Here is an 18,693-nt window from a genome sequence, read left to right on the forward strand (position 1 = left end):
TGGTTTTACTAGACATGTGCCACGTGTCTCTCCCTGAGGTGTCTGCCTGGTCTTTCAGAGAGATGACTTGTCTGCTGGCCTGGCAGCTGCTGGGTGTCCTCACCTTACAGGCTGTTGCATTAAATTGGCTTCAGTTTCAGTTTCCTCTCTTCCTTGGCCAAAGACACTGGGCCCCAGGGCTGCCCAGGCAGCTCCACCAGCCCTGCCACAGCAGGAGGGGCTGGTCGCTGCAGCAGGTGATGGTGAGGCTTGTCCCTGCTCCCTGGATAAAGTCCTGTGCCTGCTCCTTCAAAATGGGTGTTAATAAATGGTGAAGGATGCTGGAGCACATTGTTGCAGGTACCTGTGAGAGAGGGAGAGATCCAGCCCTAGATGCCTTTTTAAAGATAATTTATTCTGGCTGGAGTCATAATGGTAACCTAGGGAGGCAAAAGGGTGTGCTGGGGAGAGCTATAGCTCAGGGATTTGCCTACAGCTCTGTGTTCTTCAATCAATTTTTAAAAGAGAAGTATTGAAATTAATTTACTGTAGTTGACACCTGAAGTGTTGGTTTTGGGGCTTGTTCGTTTCTGCTAACTGCTTGAGAATGACTTCTTTTCCGTTTTGTGATTCTAAATTAAATGAAAGTTTCAACAAGCTATATGAAAATTGAGTAAGCCTTTATTCTTAATTTTTGGCACTTTCCACAGTGTATTAGGAAGCAATTGAGATTTTTGATTAAATCCGTTCTTACCAGAAGGGTGTAACTTTTTTTTTCCTTTTCTTTATTTCTTGCATTTATTTGTTATCTTTATTCCCTCTTCTACTTTTTTTACACGTTTAATCACACTTAGTCAAATTCTGACTGTTATCAGAATATCAATTCCCCCTCAGTCTTTCTTCTTTGGCTACTAGTACATACTTAATGCTACAAGGATTTTCCTGTTTCTTTTGTTAATATGTTTCTTTTAAAAAGCGTGTGTGCACACAGCAAAGAGAGACTCCCCAGCTGATAAGCAGTGGGGGAAATAAGCACACTTGAGGTCACTGGGTCTGTGCTTCTGGCTTGTGCTCCGTCCATAGTTCATTCTCCATTGATGCTGAATCCCTGTGTCATCTGATCACTTGGCTGCACACATTTGTTCCAGATGAAATGTGAGCATGTGATGGCATTTAAATTGTGGTTGGAGCACGTGGTAGTGTAGTAAAACAGCCAGCAGACTATTTTAGGAGGGAGATGATAACCTCATGTAGTAGAAAATATTGTGCAGTAAGATGCCTCCTTTCACCCACCTCCAGCTCTTGCTCTGGGCATGCCTGTGTCTCTGAACACTGCTCTTCTGAGTCAAGTCTGTCTCAGCAATCCTACTGTGTGCCTGTGGTATTTGGACTTGCAAATGGAGATTTGGATTGCCGGTAACAATCCCTATTTTGGAAGCAGGCTTTCCTAGATTTGTTTTTTTATTTCTCTCAAACATTTTCATTATATAAATTAAGCTTTTTGCTTCATTGTATAGGCCTCTCTTCATCTCTCCATACTTTTGAAACTAAGCTGATACTTCAGAAATTAGTTGAGAAATGTTGGCAGAACATGCATTTAGACAGAAGGCATCTGAAATCAGTTGTGGCAAGCCATCCTTCCTGTGTTTTTAGGTAAGAGTATGGAGATATTCACAGTTTAGCTGATGTGTACTTTTTTTTATTTTAGAAAATAAATCTACAATTCAAGTATGCCAAAAGCAGACTCTCCCTTCGTAACATTTGAAACCTAGTTGAAAATTTCCTGAATATATCAGCTTCCTCTTTCCTAGGAACTGGTTTAATCTGAGCCTTAAAATATTTATTGTGTCACTACTCAGTTCAGCCATTGGGAAGGAGATGATTTCATTCTGAGTGCTTATGTTCATGAACTGCTTCCAGACCCTGGCCAGGCCCTTTGGGCATCCTGTTTTGTTAGTCTTAATCACTGTCCTTGTTGCTCTCGTGTGATTTTGATTTCCACTGTGACTGACTGCTCTATTTCAGGTCAGTTTTCCTTTTCAGTGCTTTGATACTTTTAGTTAGCATGAAGCCTTGGTCAGGAGTTTATGCCAGAGACCTTTTTTAGATTGTTCTTTCATTAAGGCTTTTTCATAGCTTGTTTCTTTTTAACTTATTACTGAGGAAAAAAAAAAGAAAAGTCATGAAGAAATTGCAAATGTATGAAAATGATGATGCCGTAATGTATGTTTCTCCTCTAAAATGGGAACAGTTTACAGATTCTGTGGCAGTAACTTTACTTGAAAGTTTGACATTCATGTATGGATTGTGGAGGAGAAGGTGGGACACTGATCTGTGAGCTAGTACTAGTACTACAGGGCACTACAGACATGCTCTAAACTGAAACGCAGGAAGGTTTATGTTCTCCATGCTGACCCATCATGTCAGTGTTGAATGAGGGTGGTGAAAGGATAAGTGCCCAGAGTCTGAAGTAGCAGGAGCTGTGGAATTGAGGAGTAGCTTCCCAAAATCATAACCTAATACTATGATTTAAAAAGCAGTGCAGCCACTCAAGGGATCAGCTACTCCCCTTACTTGCAGTTGTTCATGTCTAAGAGGGATTGTAGTCTTGGGAAGGTGCCCAGTTGACAGTGTTACAGACATCACATGGGCATGGAAGACCAAAATCTGCCAGATCTTCTGGGTTTTTGTAATTGCAAGTTATTGACAAACATACTCAAACAGATTACCAGCATCTGGCTTGTAGACAGCCCTAAAAACTGACTTCACAGGCTTTCTCATGTGACATTGATCTATAATGGACTATTCATACAAGAAGGCGCTGGTTTCATGAAATAGAAGTGTCTGCTCTCAGAATAGGCATCACAGTTCTGGAGTACTTGTTAGCTTTGTTCCTGTGATGGGTAGGATTGGGGGGAGAGTAGTAAGACCTAGAAGCTGCTTTTCTTCTCTACAGTCTATTTTATTTGGGAAAATCTTTTACCTTGCTCATGTGGTTTTCCTCAAGAAAATATCTATTTAACAAGGTTCTTGTTTATAAGATGTGATGGTAGTGTCTGCCTTGTGTAGTTACTAGTGAAAATTAAGTTTCACCATTTTTATCACTGACTGCTTACTCTGCTTGATAGCAGAACTGTCTGTATTTCCAAGTGTATACTTGTTTTTTTTTGTTTTTTTTCTCAATGCTGTGTGTCTTCTTACTTGGACACAGTATTCCCTTTGCATTTTGGCCTGCATTTCCACATCTGTGTTTCCTGATTTATTTTAGGGGACTAGCGTACATGGTTGTCTGTATATACCAGGAAGAGATGGGTTTTGCTGGCTGAATAACCTGAATTTCTCAGGGTATGTTTCTGGCCAATTTTCCTGTTGAGGTGCCTGTCTTCATTGGCACTAGGAGGTGCTTACGCAATTGCTGTTTCAGCCAAGCATGTAGGTGTAACCTGTTTCATTGGCAAGAACTGGGATGTCTCAGCTTCAGTGTCCCGATCAAATTTGCTTTGGTAATTTAATTCCAACAACTTTTATTTTTGCCTGTAGTTCAAGGAGTGTGAGCTTCCTTAAGACATGTTACTCAATTGTGTATTAATACCGTGTGCTACTGAATGTCTTTCTCTGTCAGCTGAGATTATCACTTTGTGATATCATCTATAAACCAAAACCTACAAAGCAATTTGAAAGTGTTTTAGGATGAAGGTGTAATACATGTAGTTTTTGTTTTGCTGTGCAGGTAGAAATTTGGAATAGGCTTGTTCTTATGTTTTCTTACTTACAGAAATGTCGGCAGTGCTAAGCTTTCTATTTATGCTTTTAAAATTACATCTTGTTTTGCTACTATTAGCAAAGTAGTTGGTGTTTATGGTCAAAAATACAAAATTCTATGACATCTTACAAAAGAATTCATTTGAGTATGCTAACTTGCAGTGTTACATTCTAAAAACAGATTTTGAAAGCTTAAGAAAGTGTACAGTTCATCTCCAAAAGGAGGCATAGCATTTCTTTGTGTTTCTTTTTTTTAAATGATATTTTTGCTTGTGTTGATGCAAAATAGGTTGTGTGTGTGAGAAGTTTACTTTGAAGCACTTTCTTAGGTAAAACATTGTTGAGTATTTGAAATTAATGCTCTGTAGAATCCTTAGTGCTTTGATGTGTCTGGGTTTGGGCAAAAATTCTTGGAGCTGGAAAGCTTTAGGACTCTAAAACAGGTTTTTTAACCTTTGTCCTCTTTGGATTTGTGTTTTAAATGTGTATCTGGATGCATGCACACACAGATGTGCACACAGGCACCACAAACTTCCATATACATTTTTACAACTGGTTTTGCTTGTTTTTGTAGATAACAAGTTGTGTCTTAAAAGTATTACTAATTCAGGAATTAAAGCATTACTAGTTGCAGGAATTAAAGCTTTCTAGGTGATGTGGTGTTTTAGTGCAGTTAGGTTTTTACTTTTGAAGAACAGGTTTATATGAGCAGCAAAATTTATTCCAGACCACCTTTATTCTTTACCATTGATGTTTCTCTTGTGAAATGTTACCAAATGGCACAGAAATCGTGTACTGCAGGTCTGTTCTTCCAGTCATTTTCAAACCTTTCCTTTTATCTTACTCTTAATTTTTGAAAGAGAACTTATTTTTTTTAATCTTTCTTTTTGTGCTGTACAGTGCTACATTTGGGCAGCAGTATGCTTCATAGAGATTTCCAGAACATTTGTAATCATCTCTTCTCCCCTCACCCCTTCCTTTCCTCTCAGTTGTCATAGTTCCCTGCTTTTCTTATCTCTCCTTTTACTGCTGCAGCTTTCAGATGATAATGCACAGCTCAAGCAGCAGCTGCTGCATAATAGCTGCAGCACTGCTTAGAGCTGACCTAATGTGAGAATAAATGAAAAAATCTGTGATTTGCTTCTGGGCTTACCTACAGGATCTTTTTTTCAGCTTGGGTTTATTAGATGTCATCACTGGAAGGTGAACTGTGGATGGCCTCCATGGTGTCCTCTTTCCAGCTGCTCCAAGGATTGTGGCACAACAAAGAAAGGTGTCGGGATTCCCAGTGCTTTTTGAAATCACCTGTTTCTTAACATGACTTGCTTTTTTCCCCTACCGCTTCTTTATTCACGCTGCCATGGCCAAGAGCACTGCGGTGAGTGCAGCAGGAGCAGGTGCAGTGACACGTTGTGGTGTCACGCTGTGCTTTGTCAGGCCGCTCTGCTCATTTCCTCTCATTTCCTCTGGCTGAGCGAGCCAGTGTTCTCTCTCCTCAGCTTTTGGGGGCCTGAGGCTGCAAAATGGAGCTGGAAAGTGTCCTGCTGCTTTAGTACACAGAGCCCAGGGCTCCCAGCTTCTTTTGGGGCTGGCTGGGGAGGTGGGCAGCAGCTGCCCTGTCTGTGCTGCCACAGGCCTGGGCTGCTCCTCAGCTGCTGCAGCTGGTGATGCAGGACTGTAAAGAAAGCTGTCACTTTGTCAGATGATTTAAGTGTCAATACTCACTGGGAATACTGTACCTGTGTATATTCAAGGCAGTAGTTTAGCAAGGAAAAACCTTTCTATTTTACTCTTAACCAGTATATGAACTTTTCTTGCTGTGACTGTTAGATACAACCTTACTGATGCTCTGCTGGTTTAAGGATACAGGTTTGTAAAAGACATATTTGAAGAAAGTGTGTGTCAGAAGGAAGCTTGGCTGAACCACCCCCAATTTTTTTTTTCTGTCTCCAGTTATCGAATTAATCAGGTGAAGGACCTTTTATTTTAAAAATACTTCCTCCATAACTGGATTCTGACTTTAAGGTCTAGAAGGGGGAAATAAAATAGTATGAAGGTTACATGAAGCCTTAAAACTGACTGATTTGAAGAAAAGGATCTTGCTGCAGGCTTACTGCATGCTGTAGTCTGCTCTCAGATATATTTTCAGCTTTATTTTCTCATTTCCTTTTTCTTTCATCAAGCTCTCTGGTAGTGTTTTTTCCTTTCAGTAGGTACTGGTTGTTGCAGGGACATGAGGGATAAGCATTGTTATGTTAGTTTTATTTCCTTATTGTTATTAGATGAGAAGCACTAAGCAGAAGTCTCCATTCACTGGGGGTTAGTGGCTTAGATGACTTAAAATGGTCCTAATAATACATTCAGGTAATTTTGAATGTTATGGAGTTTAAGCAGATCCATGCAGAGTTTAATCTTGTTTAGAATCAGAGGGTAAATGTGGTAGTTGAACAGCCAGTATGTGGATGAAATCAATCTCTAAGGCCTTTTGTTTGGTGCTGAAGAAATGTCAGTGATGGAAAAGTGAAAATGGCTGGTATGAAGCAGGTTTAGAAGCTGGCTTATTAATAAACTTCATTATAGTTCCAAATGGAGAATGGCCATCCAGTGTATATCTTGCTGTAGGGGTTTTGCTGCTGTTGCTACTTAACCACATTATGTAACATTTCATTAATGACCTGGAAGAGGTCATAGAATTGTTTTCAATAAAGTATGTAGCCAGTTGAAATCTGGGGGCAGAAAATGCATGTATAATTGTGGGAAGCCAGGCTTGTGTGTTTGGAATTAGTGTGGTGTGTGGAAAGGGAAGCCAGGATCTGTGGGTGGGGGTAGACAAGTGCAGGCCTTGGCAGTCAGTGACCAAAAGTGCCAGAGTGCTCCAGAGTGTTATTGACAGTGCTGTTTGTAGGTCACTGCTGGCCTGGTCTGCTCTGCCTTTAGAACATGGTATCCACTGCGGGGGGGGTTATGGTGCAACCCCAGGCAGCCACACTCTCACTCTGCCCTGGTGGGGTGGGGCAGAGATTCAGAAGGGTACAGGTGAGAGGAAACTCCCCAGATGAGATGAAGGCAGTGTCATGGGTACAGCTGAAGCTGTGTGTACCAGAAAGCAGAACAAGGAGTGAATCCATTACTTCCCATGAGCAGGCAGATGGATGTTCAGCCAGCTCCTGGAAACCAGGCTGCACCACTCCCAAGTGGTGACTTGGGAAGACAAACACCATCACTCTGAGCATCACCCCATTCTCCTCCTCTCATCTTAATGCTTATGTAAGGCGTATGTGCATGTGGACAATTCTGTGGTATTTGAAAACAGAAGTATAGCTAAATAGTTTGTTCAAAAGATTTGGCTTAGCTTGGTCCTCATCTGATTGATGACAGTTTTATTCTTCTATTTCTACTAATGTTTAATCTGACTCTTGGTGGAAAGTAAGGATTGAAAGAACAAGAGGGTGAATTTCATCACAGGTAGAGTCTCTACCTGAGAGTTATAAATTTTGTTTGCCTGGAAGTCGAAGGCATATTGGAAATATTTTTTTTCCATAAAGCTTTGTTTAATGTCTATATATACACCTGTTTTCAAAAGGCAAATCTTAATATTTGCCAAGTAATACCTTCCTAAGTGTTTGCGTTTTTAGGTTTACAGGGTGTAGGGATGTGCAGCTTTGAATTCATGTTATGCTTCTGCTGTGATTAGAAAAGTGGGTTATGCCAGTATTATGGAAGTAATTTAGTATGCAGCTCTTATTATTTGGTAATATATTGTGTTATAAAAATAGTCTGGCTTGATATTTGGAACTCAAAATCCAGCTTTGATTTTTGCAGTTGAAGACTTGGGAGTGTTGTGTGGTGGAGGGGAGTTGTTTGCCATCCTGTGTCACTGAATGAGAAGTTACTCTTTCTAACATCAAGATAAATTTTGAGAGTCAGTTCTACAGCTGATTTTTCCATAATTACCAGTATAAAGATTACGGACCACATGCAAGTCAGACTTCCCTTGAAAACCTGGAGTAGATTGTTTTCTCTGGCTACTTGATTTTCTTACCCTGTCAAAATTTTAAGATATATTGTGAAATGAGCAAACCTCTACTAAGATGGGAGAAGGGTGTAAGTGGTTAGTAGGGGGGTTTTTTCGTTTGTTTGGTGTTTTTGATGTTTTGTTTTGGTGGAGTCTTTTGGGTTTTTCAGGGTTTTTTTGTGGTTTTTTTTTTGTTTGTTTTGTTTTTTGTTGTTTTTTGAGATAAGGGGTTTATAATCAAGAATTAGCCTTAATACTTTAGAGCACTTATTTCCCTTACCTTTTACCTCTCTAGGTTATTTATTTCTTACACATTTGCTATGTTAGGAGAAGACCACTCTGGAGGGTGTCGTGTCCCCCTCCCCCTTTATTGTAGGCTGCTGCTGAATCTACTGGCCATGATCTGCTGAGGGTGGCTTCCTGTCAGAACTGCTTCATGTAAAATCACAAGGAAGCAAATGTTTCTTGCATCCTCCCATTGTGCTGCTTCCTGTGAGCAGGCTGGATGCATGTCCTGGATACAGGTTTTTTATGGCACTCTACTGTTGGGATGATCCAATCAAATTGTTCTTGGTACCCCCTATAGTCTGAGCATAGCAGGAAACGAGGCTTCCTCTCAACCTTTTGTTCTCAAGTTAGCCTGACTGTGGAGAGCTCTTGGCTCTATCAGAATCCAGAATGAAGGTGAGATTAAAATGGATTGTTTTAAGGTTTTGTAAGTTTAAGCTATAATATGTAACCTTTTTTAAAATGTTCCCTTTTTTGTCATTCTCTTTCTCCCTTGTTGTCCCTTTCTGATCCAGTTCTGGTTTCTGCATGAGCACCTGTCTTTTGTATTTAATTTTTTTAGGATCAGGGCTAGGCTTTTGTGATTCTGTTCACTCTTCAAGTTTACTTACACTTCAAGTTTGTTTAAAAACTACTACAATAAGCGTATAGTAATAATGGAAATTTCACACTCTTAATACTTTCTTGTTCCATAGCAGCTTAAATTTTCCCCCCAATCTGAGCAGTGATTAAGCTGATCTTGGTTTTGACTTTATAAATTATGCTGTTAATAAAATCTACCATTTCTGTTTGTTAAATCAGATTATTTTTTCTCTTTAATGCCTTTTTTGTGTACATAATCTTTTAATATTCCTTGTGTTTGAGAAAAAGCCTTACAAAATTCACATCTAGGCAATTCCCTGGTGCCTCTCCTTACTACTTACAGCTTCAAATGGCTAAGAGAAGTCTTTTTAAATTATCTGTTCTCCAGTGAAACTTGTTGAACTAGTTATTTGATTTTGTTTATGGGAGCAATAACTGCTTGGAGTATACTGTTGTGTGGTTCTGACTGCTTGATGCTCTATGTGTTGTGTGGCATTGCTTTTCTGAGCTGTGTAAGTGCTACTCCAGCTTGAGGGATGTTGGCACCTGTACAGCCCAGCTAGAACTGCTGCTTTCTGGGGCCAGAGATGATCCTCAGTCTGAGGGGGGAGAAATGAGCATGTGAATGTATGCAGGTACCTCAAATAGTGTGGATGCATTGGGAGTTATTTTTTTTTTACAGTAATTTTTTTTACAGTCATTAAATGTTTCCTAAATCTGTTCTACCTTTCCTGTGATATTGCATCACCAGCAGTCAGAACTGGTCTGGCAGCCCCTTCTGTGGTTACTTTCATAGCTTTTGTTAACACTTTTGCTTCTCTTGGGTTAAACTGGCCTTTCTTTGTTCCTTTCTCGCTTCTCCCCTGGGATTATGAGTTTTTCCTCTCCTGTCTGTGAAGGCTGTTTTCTGGGTAAGGACTTTCTGATAGTGTCTGTGGGATGGGTCTGTTGTCAGAAGAGTGAACTGGTTTTTGTTGACTTTTTAGATAAAAACTGCTTTGTGGCAGAAAACTAAATATCTTTCTGTTTCCTAAATCAGTTGGAAGAACTGCAGCAGCTGTCTTTTATTGTCAGCTTTCTAGGCTTGTACAAAGGAGTACTGTGAGTTCTTTCAACCTATGCAGAATCTATTGCAAAAGCTATTTTCATGAGACTTTGGATGAGTGTTTCCATTACCCCAGGCAAATATGGGTTTGTGGGTTTTTTTCCTTTTTTAAAAAAAGTCCTCTTTTCCCCAAAAAATCCAGATGTTTAATGTCATCACCCAGTGCTTGAAAGTTGCTGGAGTGTTTTTTGCAAGATAATTCAAGGTTTGGATTGCCTTACCACAGTTAAAAAATAAAAATAAAATGAACCTCTCCTTTCATCTGTCCTCTTCCCAAACCTCATCCTTGATCTAACCTGTCCAGCAATTTAATTCTTTGAAAATTCATTAATGTTCAGGAATGCTGTTTTCCTCTGTGTCTTGTAAAGAGATGGCATGTGGGTTGTAGTAGTTACTTTCAAAGTACATAATGAAAAATCAGGTAAAATGCCTGTGCACTGCTACAGAAAAAGAAGAGTATGCCAAGAGTAATAGTACACAGTAACTTTTTTTGGCAAAAATGTCTTAGGAAAACTTCTGATACTTGTTTTATTCAACATTCTTGTAACTTAAATGATACTTGATATTTTTACTTTCTCAGTTCTTCAGTTTTTTTTCAAATGCAGCTGTTGCTATATTATCTTTCCATTTAAAAATGTCATAGTTTGTTGGGGTTTAAATTTTTTTTAAGGAGAACTGCCTCCCCCCCCATTTTACTGGTTCATAACAACCGCTAAAAGACTGATACTTTGATCATGCAATAGCTTCTACAGTTGTGGTTTGTATATGCAAGCTTAAAGGCTTGTTTCTATGACTTAACTACTTGTTTTTTGGTTCTTTTTCAGACTTTTGATGCAAATGACCTGTATCAGGGACAGAATTTCAGCAAAGTTCTTAGCTCTCTTGTGGCTTTAAATAAGGTGACTGCAGGTAAGTAGACTGCTCTGTCTTGCGCTGGCTAACTGCTACTTTTGCCTTGCATCAGTGTATATTTATATCTGTGTTGTACCCATGATAAAGTGAACATATGCAGTATTTTAAATGAGCTTTTGTTGAAATTCATGCTTTTAAAACTTTGCAGTGGCTCTGGATTCTCTAGTCATGTCTTCTGCAAAAGGAAGCTTTGTGGTAAAGCTAAGGCTAAGCCTTTAAAGTGGCAAACAATTTAGGAAAATTGTGTTTTTCAGAAAGGCCTGTTTTTTAGGTTGTTTTTCTTTTTTTCCGTCTGAGTTTGAGCTACTGGAGTTGACTTTTGCTCCATTCTGTCATTCTCCTATTTGAACAGCTTGGCAACATTTTTGCCCTCTCCAGCCTACATTTCCCAGTGCTATCCTTTCTTGCCCATAACAAAAGGATATCCAATGTCTTTGATCCCTTAAGCCACATATTTCATTCATTTAGCAGCTAGAAGTCATGAACCACTCACCTTAAGTTCTTGGGTGGGAGTGGAGAGAGCTGTAGAAGTAACAGACAGGTGAGAGGTGTCCATCCATCATTGTAGGGTGAGGCTGTGCTAAATTATGCCAGCTGGACCCTGGGACAGTCAAGAAATGTTGACATTGGCCCTTTTGGTTTCTTCCTGTTCCACCATTAGCCGCAAGTTTCAGTACTGGTCATCAGGCCAGAGTCCAAGAGAGAGTCTAAAATTGAACCATATGTGTCAGTTTTTGTGCAAGGAAGAAAAGGTGATAGAAAAGTCAGTGACGCATAATGTTGCTTGATTTAATACTAGTGAGATAAGTATCTTGTCACATTTATAATCTCTCATCTGTTTCCTGAGAGACTTTGTGGTTTTGGTGGGTTATTTTTTTTCCTTGCATTAGAAAGCACCCCTTAAAATTAAGTTTTGCAACCAAATCTTAGTTTTAATGGATGGGCATGGAGTAATACCATTGACTTCTTTGAAGCTGTTTACACCAGTTGGAGATACTGCCTCTCATCTCAAGTGTAAGTGCAAATGCAAACCAGTGCACTAAAACCAGTTAAATCTGCTGCAACTGGCCATTGCTGCCTTTGCTGTTAAAGTGGAGAAAAAGTGTGGCTCTTTTGTCCAGATGTCTATGGATTAAGGCCTATGTCAAAGAGCCACAACTGCAGCTGGTTAGAAGGGACCTGGGCTGATCCCTTTCACGGTGGGGGCATGTGGTGGTGGTATGGAAACCAAAAATCAGAACCACATGCAAGCTGTGGTGTTGTCTCGTTCCTAGGAGCAAGCATAAACCTTCTTGTTCTTCCAAACAATTTTCATTAACTGGGTAATTGTGTAGAGGCATTTTAGGCTGTATCTCTCTGCTCTGGTATTGGAAGATGGATTTCAGATCCCCATGTGGATCTGCAAGCATTTCAGGCATACAGAGGTTCCTTCTGAGATAGGCCTTGCTACAATATGAGGAGTGTGAGAAATGGGCGTGATTACTGATGAAGAACTTCTGTGGGTGCAGAAGGATGGGCATGATTACTGATGAAGGACTTCGGGCTGCAGCCAGCACTGAACCTGGCTCTTGGGAGCTGCTTTTGGTGCAGCCCCTGGCTGGCTGTAGGCTCACTAAGCCACAGGATACACCCCCACCTTTGTTGGCTGGCAACATCCCATCCCAGGGATGCCCTGGTGCCCCCAGCTGCCCCACTCCTGGCTGGGATGGTGGGATGAGCCCGTCCTGCTCCTCCCTCGGTGCCACCCAGCCTGTGATAGCGCTCAACCCTTCAGGTGAACATATCACATAGGTGTACTTCTCAGAGGAGAGGCAAATGGAAGAGGGGAAATGTTTTGGGAGGGTGTTGTTTACTGAGAAGCAGCATTTTCCTTTCTTCTATTCCTAGTCCTCCCTCCAAAGAAGAAAAAATAGCTTAGTGGGCAAAAAAAAAAAAAAGGGATGAGGCAAATGTAGAAAAAGAGACAGTGGAAGGAATGTTCTAATTGAGAAGGAGATGGGGGGCTGTGGGAAGAGCTAAGAAACAGATGTGGCTGGCTTCACTTCAAGCAAGTTTTATGCAGTCAAAATTCTTGGCTACTAGCTAAAATGATGCTGGCTAATTACCTTTAAATAGACTGGTAGTGAGTAGGAATAGAGAAATACAACCCTAACCCTCCTCTCTCTAAACAGGCCAAGTTGTTTTCTTGTCTGTATGGGGAAGAAATTTTTGATGTCTCAGGATTTTACATTATTTATTGCTATCATTTTTTGAATCTTGAATTACTGAGTAACTTTAGATACATCAAATCTGCTTTAAGCATGTGAATTTTACAGAGATAAGCAGAAGTTCTAGATGCAGATTGTTAGAATTCTAATATTTAATTTTTTTTCCCACCCTCCTACAGACATAGGGCTGGGCAGTGACTCTGTATGTGCACGTCCCTCATCTCATCGGATAAAATCCTTTGATTCCTTGGGATCCCAGTCTTCACACAGTAGAACTTCAAAACTCTTTCAGGGACAGTATCGGAGTTTGGTAAGCTCTGTGTGAATGAAATATGCTGTGGTGTGGTATTTTTTCCCCCTTTCTTTTCCCCATTTTTTTAAAGTGAGCTTTGTAAGTAAATTATAGTGTAGCAAAGTAACTGTTTCTTCTCTTTCGGTTCTGTATTTTTAGCCTGTGAGTTTGTTTTTGCAGCTTTTTATATGATGTTCCAAAATACATGCAGCTTTTTGTGAACTTCAAACTATTTTTTCCTCCTTTAGTGCTCTGTGTTGTCTGCATAGACAGTATCTTCGTGGATTTGTGCTTTTCTTCTCAGTGTAAGGACTTGCTTTTCCAAAGGCAAAAATCTAATTTTCTCTCAGGGTTTAGGAGTGTGATGATTGAATGTTTTTCAAACCTCTGTGAAGGTGATGCTTCTAATTTTGGCAGTAGTGGTAGTTGTTCCTGTTTTCTCTTATATTTCAAGGTTGATCCTTCAACTTGCCTTTGGGTAACTGAGTTGTGTGGGCCATTGTTTTATAGTCCAGCTGAATTCAGGGTTGCATACCTCATGGAAATTGTGATAAAACATACTTTTAGTCACTGAAGGTCTGCAAGGAGGGTTCAGGTCCCTAATGAAAGCTGCTTTATTTGTGGCTTTCTTAGGTGTGTAATGTGTTTTATCAGGTAGCAGAGCCTGTGGAAGTTTTTGCCCAAGACCACTAAATCAAGCTCCTGTTCTGCTGTTCACAGCCCACTCAATTTTGCAGATGCAGCAGTTGGTGGGGCTGGCTGTTAGCTGGATCACTGAAGTGATCAGACTTTCCAGTGTTTCTGTCACTTGGGTGATCTGAGTTGCTCTATGCAAAGAGGAGAGAGATGCAAGAAGGAGGGAAAAAGAGCTAGTGGCCAAACCCAGGAAATTCCTAGTTTGGTTTTGTTGGTGTAGATGATCTGTTTGGAACCATTCTCACCAAGTTTGTATTCATTTCCTCTGCTGGAAAGCCATCCTGGCAGAGCATAGGGTTTGTAGTTGATCTCACTGTGCAATGTTTCTGCTTATTTTGTGGCTTTTTAGCATTTACTAAACCAAAACATTCTCTGTTGTTGAGCAGAGAGGATGAAAGCACATAATGTGCCAGCAGAGGACTAAGGAAGAGGCACTTACTTGAAAATGTGCCAATCTAATTGTCAAATACTCAGACTTGCACTATCTTGGGACTTTCTGCATGTTTTCAAAGTTGTGTTTGCCCTCATTTTCCTGTAGTTTCTCAGTACTAACTCTGAAAGTCATGATGAAAGTCATATTGACTTGTGATACAATAACATGATTGCTGGGGTTATGAATTAAGCTGACATGTAAGATCCCAGTGACAACATGCAGTCTTTTCATCACCTCAGCTATACAGGCAACATGTAGGTGAAATTCTTCTACCTGGATAGCTGACTAGGGCTGCTTACACAGTCATTTTCTCACTAAGCTATGTTTTCAGCTGTACAGGTAGTGATTCTTGGTTATGATAGAGACAAACATGATTTGTAGTGCTCTGTTTTTAAAGTTGTCCAAGTATTGCACTTTTTCAGCATAAAGGTTTGCCCAGACTCTCATGAAATGCTTGAATGGTGCAGATACCCAAAATTGACATCCAAGTACAAAATGCTAAGTTTGAAAATCATTAATTTGAAAGACTAATTAGTTACTTCAAAGAACATTCAGATGTTAGGACAGAGTGATAATCTGCCTTTGCCCTCACGGTAGGGGATGAGCATGCACACATACATAGTGTATATGGACAGCTGCAAGTCTGACTGCTGCAGGCTTCCAGCTTTGCTAACCTTCAGAGAAATGATTTGGGAGTACTTAGTCAAGGTAAGTTGTGTAACTCTTTCATAGGTTTTGTGAAAGAACACTCCTTTGGCAGGCCATGGGGACTTGTACCTTCAGCTGTGGAAGCCACTAACCTGATCTGTTACAGGAAAAAAGAAAAGGAAAAGGTTTTCTCTTGATATGTCTAAAATTAAATTAAACCCAACTCAGTTTCTCCCTCCTTTTAGGAATTTTAGGAAAACACTCTCTAATGTAAGGCCTTTGTTTCTTTGTAGTTGTCAAAGGCAGTTTCAATTTATGCTAGTTATAGAAAATGTACATATTTTCTTTTTTTTTTGTGAGAGCAATAATTATTCTCATTTTAGCTGTTAACCTCTTCTGATTTGGAGGGGCTGTAGTAAGTAAAATATATACTCCCATGGCTGATACAATTCTGTAGATTAAAAATTACAGAAATACTGGAAATACTAAATTGCACCTTATAAAGGCTTTTGAGTAAAAATGTGTGGGGACTGTTGTGTGTGGAGGAAAGGCTATTTCCATTTTATGGACATTTCTGTTTTGCTCATGGAAATATTGTTTAAGTCTCTAATGATCACTTTATTCTTTGTTTTCTCTTCCTAGGACATGACAGATAACGGCAACCATCAGCTGGTGGTGAGAGCCAAATTTAATTTTCAACAGACAAATGAAGATGAACTTTCTTTTTCAAAAGGTGATATTATTCATGTTACAAGAGTGGAAGAAGGAGGCTGGTGGGAAGGAACTTTGAATGGAAAAACAGGGTGGTTTCCAAGTAACTACGTACGAGAAATTAAATCAAATGGTGAGTTTTGAAGCGGAGAAGCATGTTTGCAGAAATTCTTGCTTTGGGTAGAGGTTGATGGTTGGTTCATTCATTAAAACTTCTAATGCTTTTTGTTTAAGCTTGATTTTATTTACTGAAGGTCATTCACAGCAATGATTAATGCCTGGGAACTTGCACTTCCCCACCCCAGCTCACTGTAGAGAGTGGCTTCTGAATCAGCAGTAAGTGTGCAGAAAGGTCTCCATTCTGTTTACTTGTCTGTCACATCTGAGTTGCTCTCACTGCCTTGGTCTGAATTCCTAGAATATGGGATTTTGACTCAGATGCTGACAGACTTTGAATTGGTGCTTTTGGTTTAAGTAGTGAGAGATTTCCTACCAAAAAAAAAAAATGAACAAGAAAACCCCCCAAACCTAACAAAAATTTACTCAATACATCCCACTACTTAGAAGTAAACAACTACGGGAAGGAAACCCAATTCTATCAAAATCTTCTTTTGAAAGCTAATGTATTTGTGATTTTTCTTTTTCTTTCTTGTTCATGTGCCTTCAGCTTTTCTTCATACAGGCTTCATCCTTCCGCTGAAGTTTTATTTTGAACTTTATACAGTAAAAGTGCCTTCTGTAAATGTCATCTGAATATCAGAAGTAACATTCCTTTTTAATCCACTAGGATATTGCTGTGGGTGACATAATTTCTGTCTCCTTTATTTCCTTTTTTTACCCCATGTCTTGGCTTATTTTCAGAGATTAGGGATAAGCCTGGTAGGATAAAATTACCCAGGGTCTCTGGGAGGCTTTACCACTGTTTCCTTTGTTACAGCTCCAGTGAAAACACACATCTTTTGGCTCCGTGCCAAAGTCTTTGGCGTGATTTTTTTTGTTTGTTTTTCTTCCCCCCATTATGAGGCAGCTATTCAGATGCCTGATTGCAGTGAGGTTATGGGAGCAAAAGTCCATCTTAAGACTTATCTTTTCTCCTTTGGTTGCATCCTCTTATTTTCTTCCTTGATTTAATATTTCCAGTCTGTTGCAAAATGCTAGTCTTAGATCTGCAGCTTCACTGTCCTTTTCAACCAGCTTCTCTCAGACATAGTCACAATGTAAGACTTGGCTTTAATGTTCTTTGGAGACCCCTCAGATGCAACTTATCCTGAGAAGCAATTCTTGAAGCCTGTTTTTGGTTTGTAGTGTTTTAGCATCAGCCATGATGACATTCTTCTCTCACTGTTATTCATTTAAATCATTGCTGGAGAGATTTTGTTTGAATTTCATCAGTTTTGACCTCTTCCAACTCCTGGAACCTAGGTAGGCTATTAAGCTCCAGAACAGAGATGCTTTAACAGTGAACATGCAAGAGCCAGAAGTGGCCAGTAACCAGAATTAAGTGGTTCTTGTTTTATTAAGAATGCTGCACTTGGGTGAAGTGAGTGGGAAGGGACAAGCTGTAGTGCCAAATGCAGTCTGATGCTTGTGACTCCTTGCAGCCCTGTCTGATCCCTGGGGCTGGCATGCTTTTTACTTTCATTTCTTGCCCTCAGAAGAAAATTCTCCCAAGTCCTTTTCCCTCTGCTTTATAGGTGTGTTCTGTCTGCCACAACATTTTATCCGTTGTGGCTTCTGCAAGACTTCTTGCATTCTTGGACTGCTGTCTCATATGTTAAATTTCTTCTATGGAAGTTTCTTCTGTTTGTGCCCAAGCTTTTCTCTTCTCAGGAAGCTTAGTTCATTGAGTATTACAAAGTTGAAATGACTGAGCTGTAGCTCACTAGAGTTCTCTGTTTTCCTCCTGCATTTTAAAATTGGCTGTGTTTGGCTCTTTCCAATACTTTATGGAACTTCACTTGTCCTCTCTGGTTCCAGATATGAACATAGCTAGTTCTCTTACTATCAGTTCAGCACAACTGGTACGGTGTAATATATCAAAATAGTAATTTCAACCTGCTTTAATGCATTTGTAGGTATATGTTTGAGTTGTCTGGAGTTGACTGTTTTATGAGGAGGATGGGGGATTGGTAGAAGGAAGCATGACACAAAAGAGCTTCTTAGTGTGTTAGTAACTGTGGAGTTGCAGATTAGCTTTACCCCTTCATGTATGTTTGTATGCATGCTGTGAAATGCTTTGTTGCTACTACCCTCATGACCATGTTAGCTGTATTTTAAATGGTGACCTGACTTCTCCTGCTTACTTTTGCTTCTTTCTGTGTGATTGTGGTCAGTGTATATATTTGATATTTGCTTCATGTCAGTTAGCATCCAGTTTTTCTGGTCTTTCTTTGACATACCACTAACTTTTAAAGGAATTATACTCGTAGCCTTTTCTGCTCGTGTTGTTACCAGTGAGACTTCTTTTTTAATCCATATTTTTAAGTTTACTGAATTCTTCTTACTTCAAGTCTGTTGTAATTTTGCTGCACTGTTTCTTTTATTGCTTGTTTCCATGAAACTTGTTATGACCATTTCTATTCTCAACTAAGTTTTGCTTTGTGGATATTGTTGAAGATCCTAGAGAGAGGGCTTTTCTGGAATTCTCCTCCCTTCTGTATCCAAATGCATTGTCACTGTCCTGCTGCTGGACTTTCTTTGTTCTGCTGTCCTTGTGGAAACAAGGATGTAATGCTGTTTGTTACAAAGCTCTGAAGTTGTTTGAATAGGTTGGGTGTTCGTGGGAAGCTTCATCTAAGTTAAATGTAATTTCTGTTGCCTTCCTGTGTCCCTGCTCTTAGTTTGTCTTCTTTAGGAGAGTTGGCATTTCTTGAGTTGATAATCTTACACTGCCTGCTTTTCTTTATTTCCTAGTAACTATATATACATCTCACTTCAGGATTTCCCTAATTCAGAAGTATTTTAAGTGCCTTTATGCCTCAAGCATGAGGTTGAAATATGAAAGTGCTCTTTTTTGCCTTACGTATTTTAAAAGTGGTTAGGAGAACTTGCAGCCTTGCTAGC

At 39.8% G+C, this 18,693-nt stretch overlaps 1 protein-coding gene across 2 annotated transcripts in view; it reads left to right on the forward strand.

Moving 5' to 3' along the window:
* Positions 1 to 8,398: 8,398 nt before the first annotated feature.
* The window catches only part of ARHGEF7 (Rho guanine nucleotide exchange factor 7), a 70,620-nt gene continuing 60,325 nt past the window's right edge, over positions 8,399 to 18,693 (forward strand). The window contains exons 1-4 of one of the 2 annotated variants that reach the window (XM_031056196.1): positions 8,399 to 8,440; positions 10,556 to 10,640; positions 13,030 to 13,160; positions 15,562 to 15,763. In XM_031056196.1, coding sequence (XP_030912056.1) covers positions 8,435 to 8,440; positions 10,556 to 10,640; positions 13,030 to 13,160; positions 15,562 to 15,763 — 424 coding nt within the window. In that variant the 5' untranslated portion in view covers positions 8,399 to 8,434. The remainder of the gene's footprint in view (positions 8,441 to 10,555; positions 10,641 to 13,029; positions 13,161 to 15,561; positions 15,764 to 18,693) is intronic. The other variant, XM_005419965.3, reaches the window with a different exon arrangement.

This window comes from Geospiza fortis, unplaced genomic scaffold (assembly GCF_000277835.1).
Source record: "Geospiza fortis unplaced genomic scaffold, GeoFor_1.0 scaffold192, whole genome shotgun sequence".
Taxonomy (NCBI): domain Eukaryota; kingdom Metazoa; phylum Chordata; class Aves; order Passeriformes; family Thraupidae; genus Geospiza; species Geospiza fortis.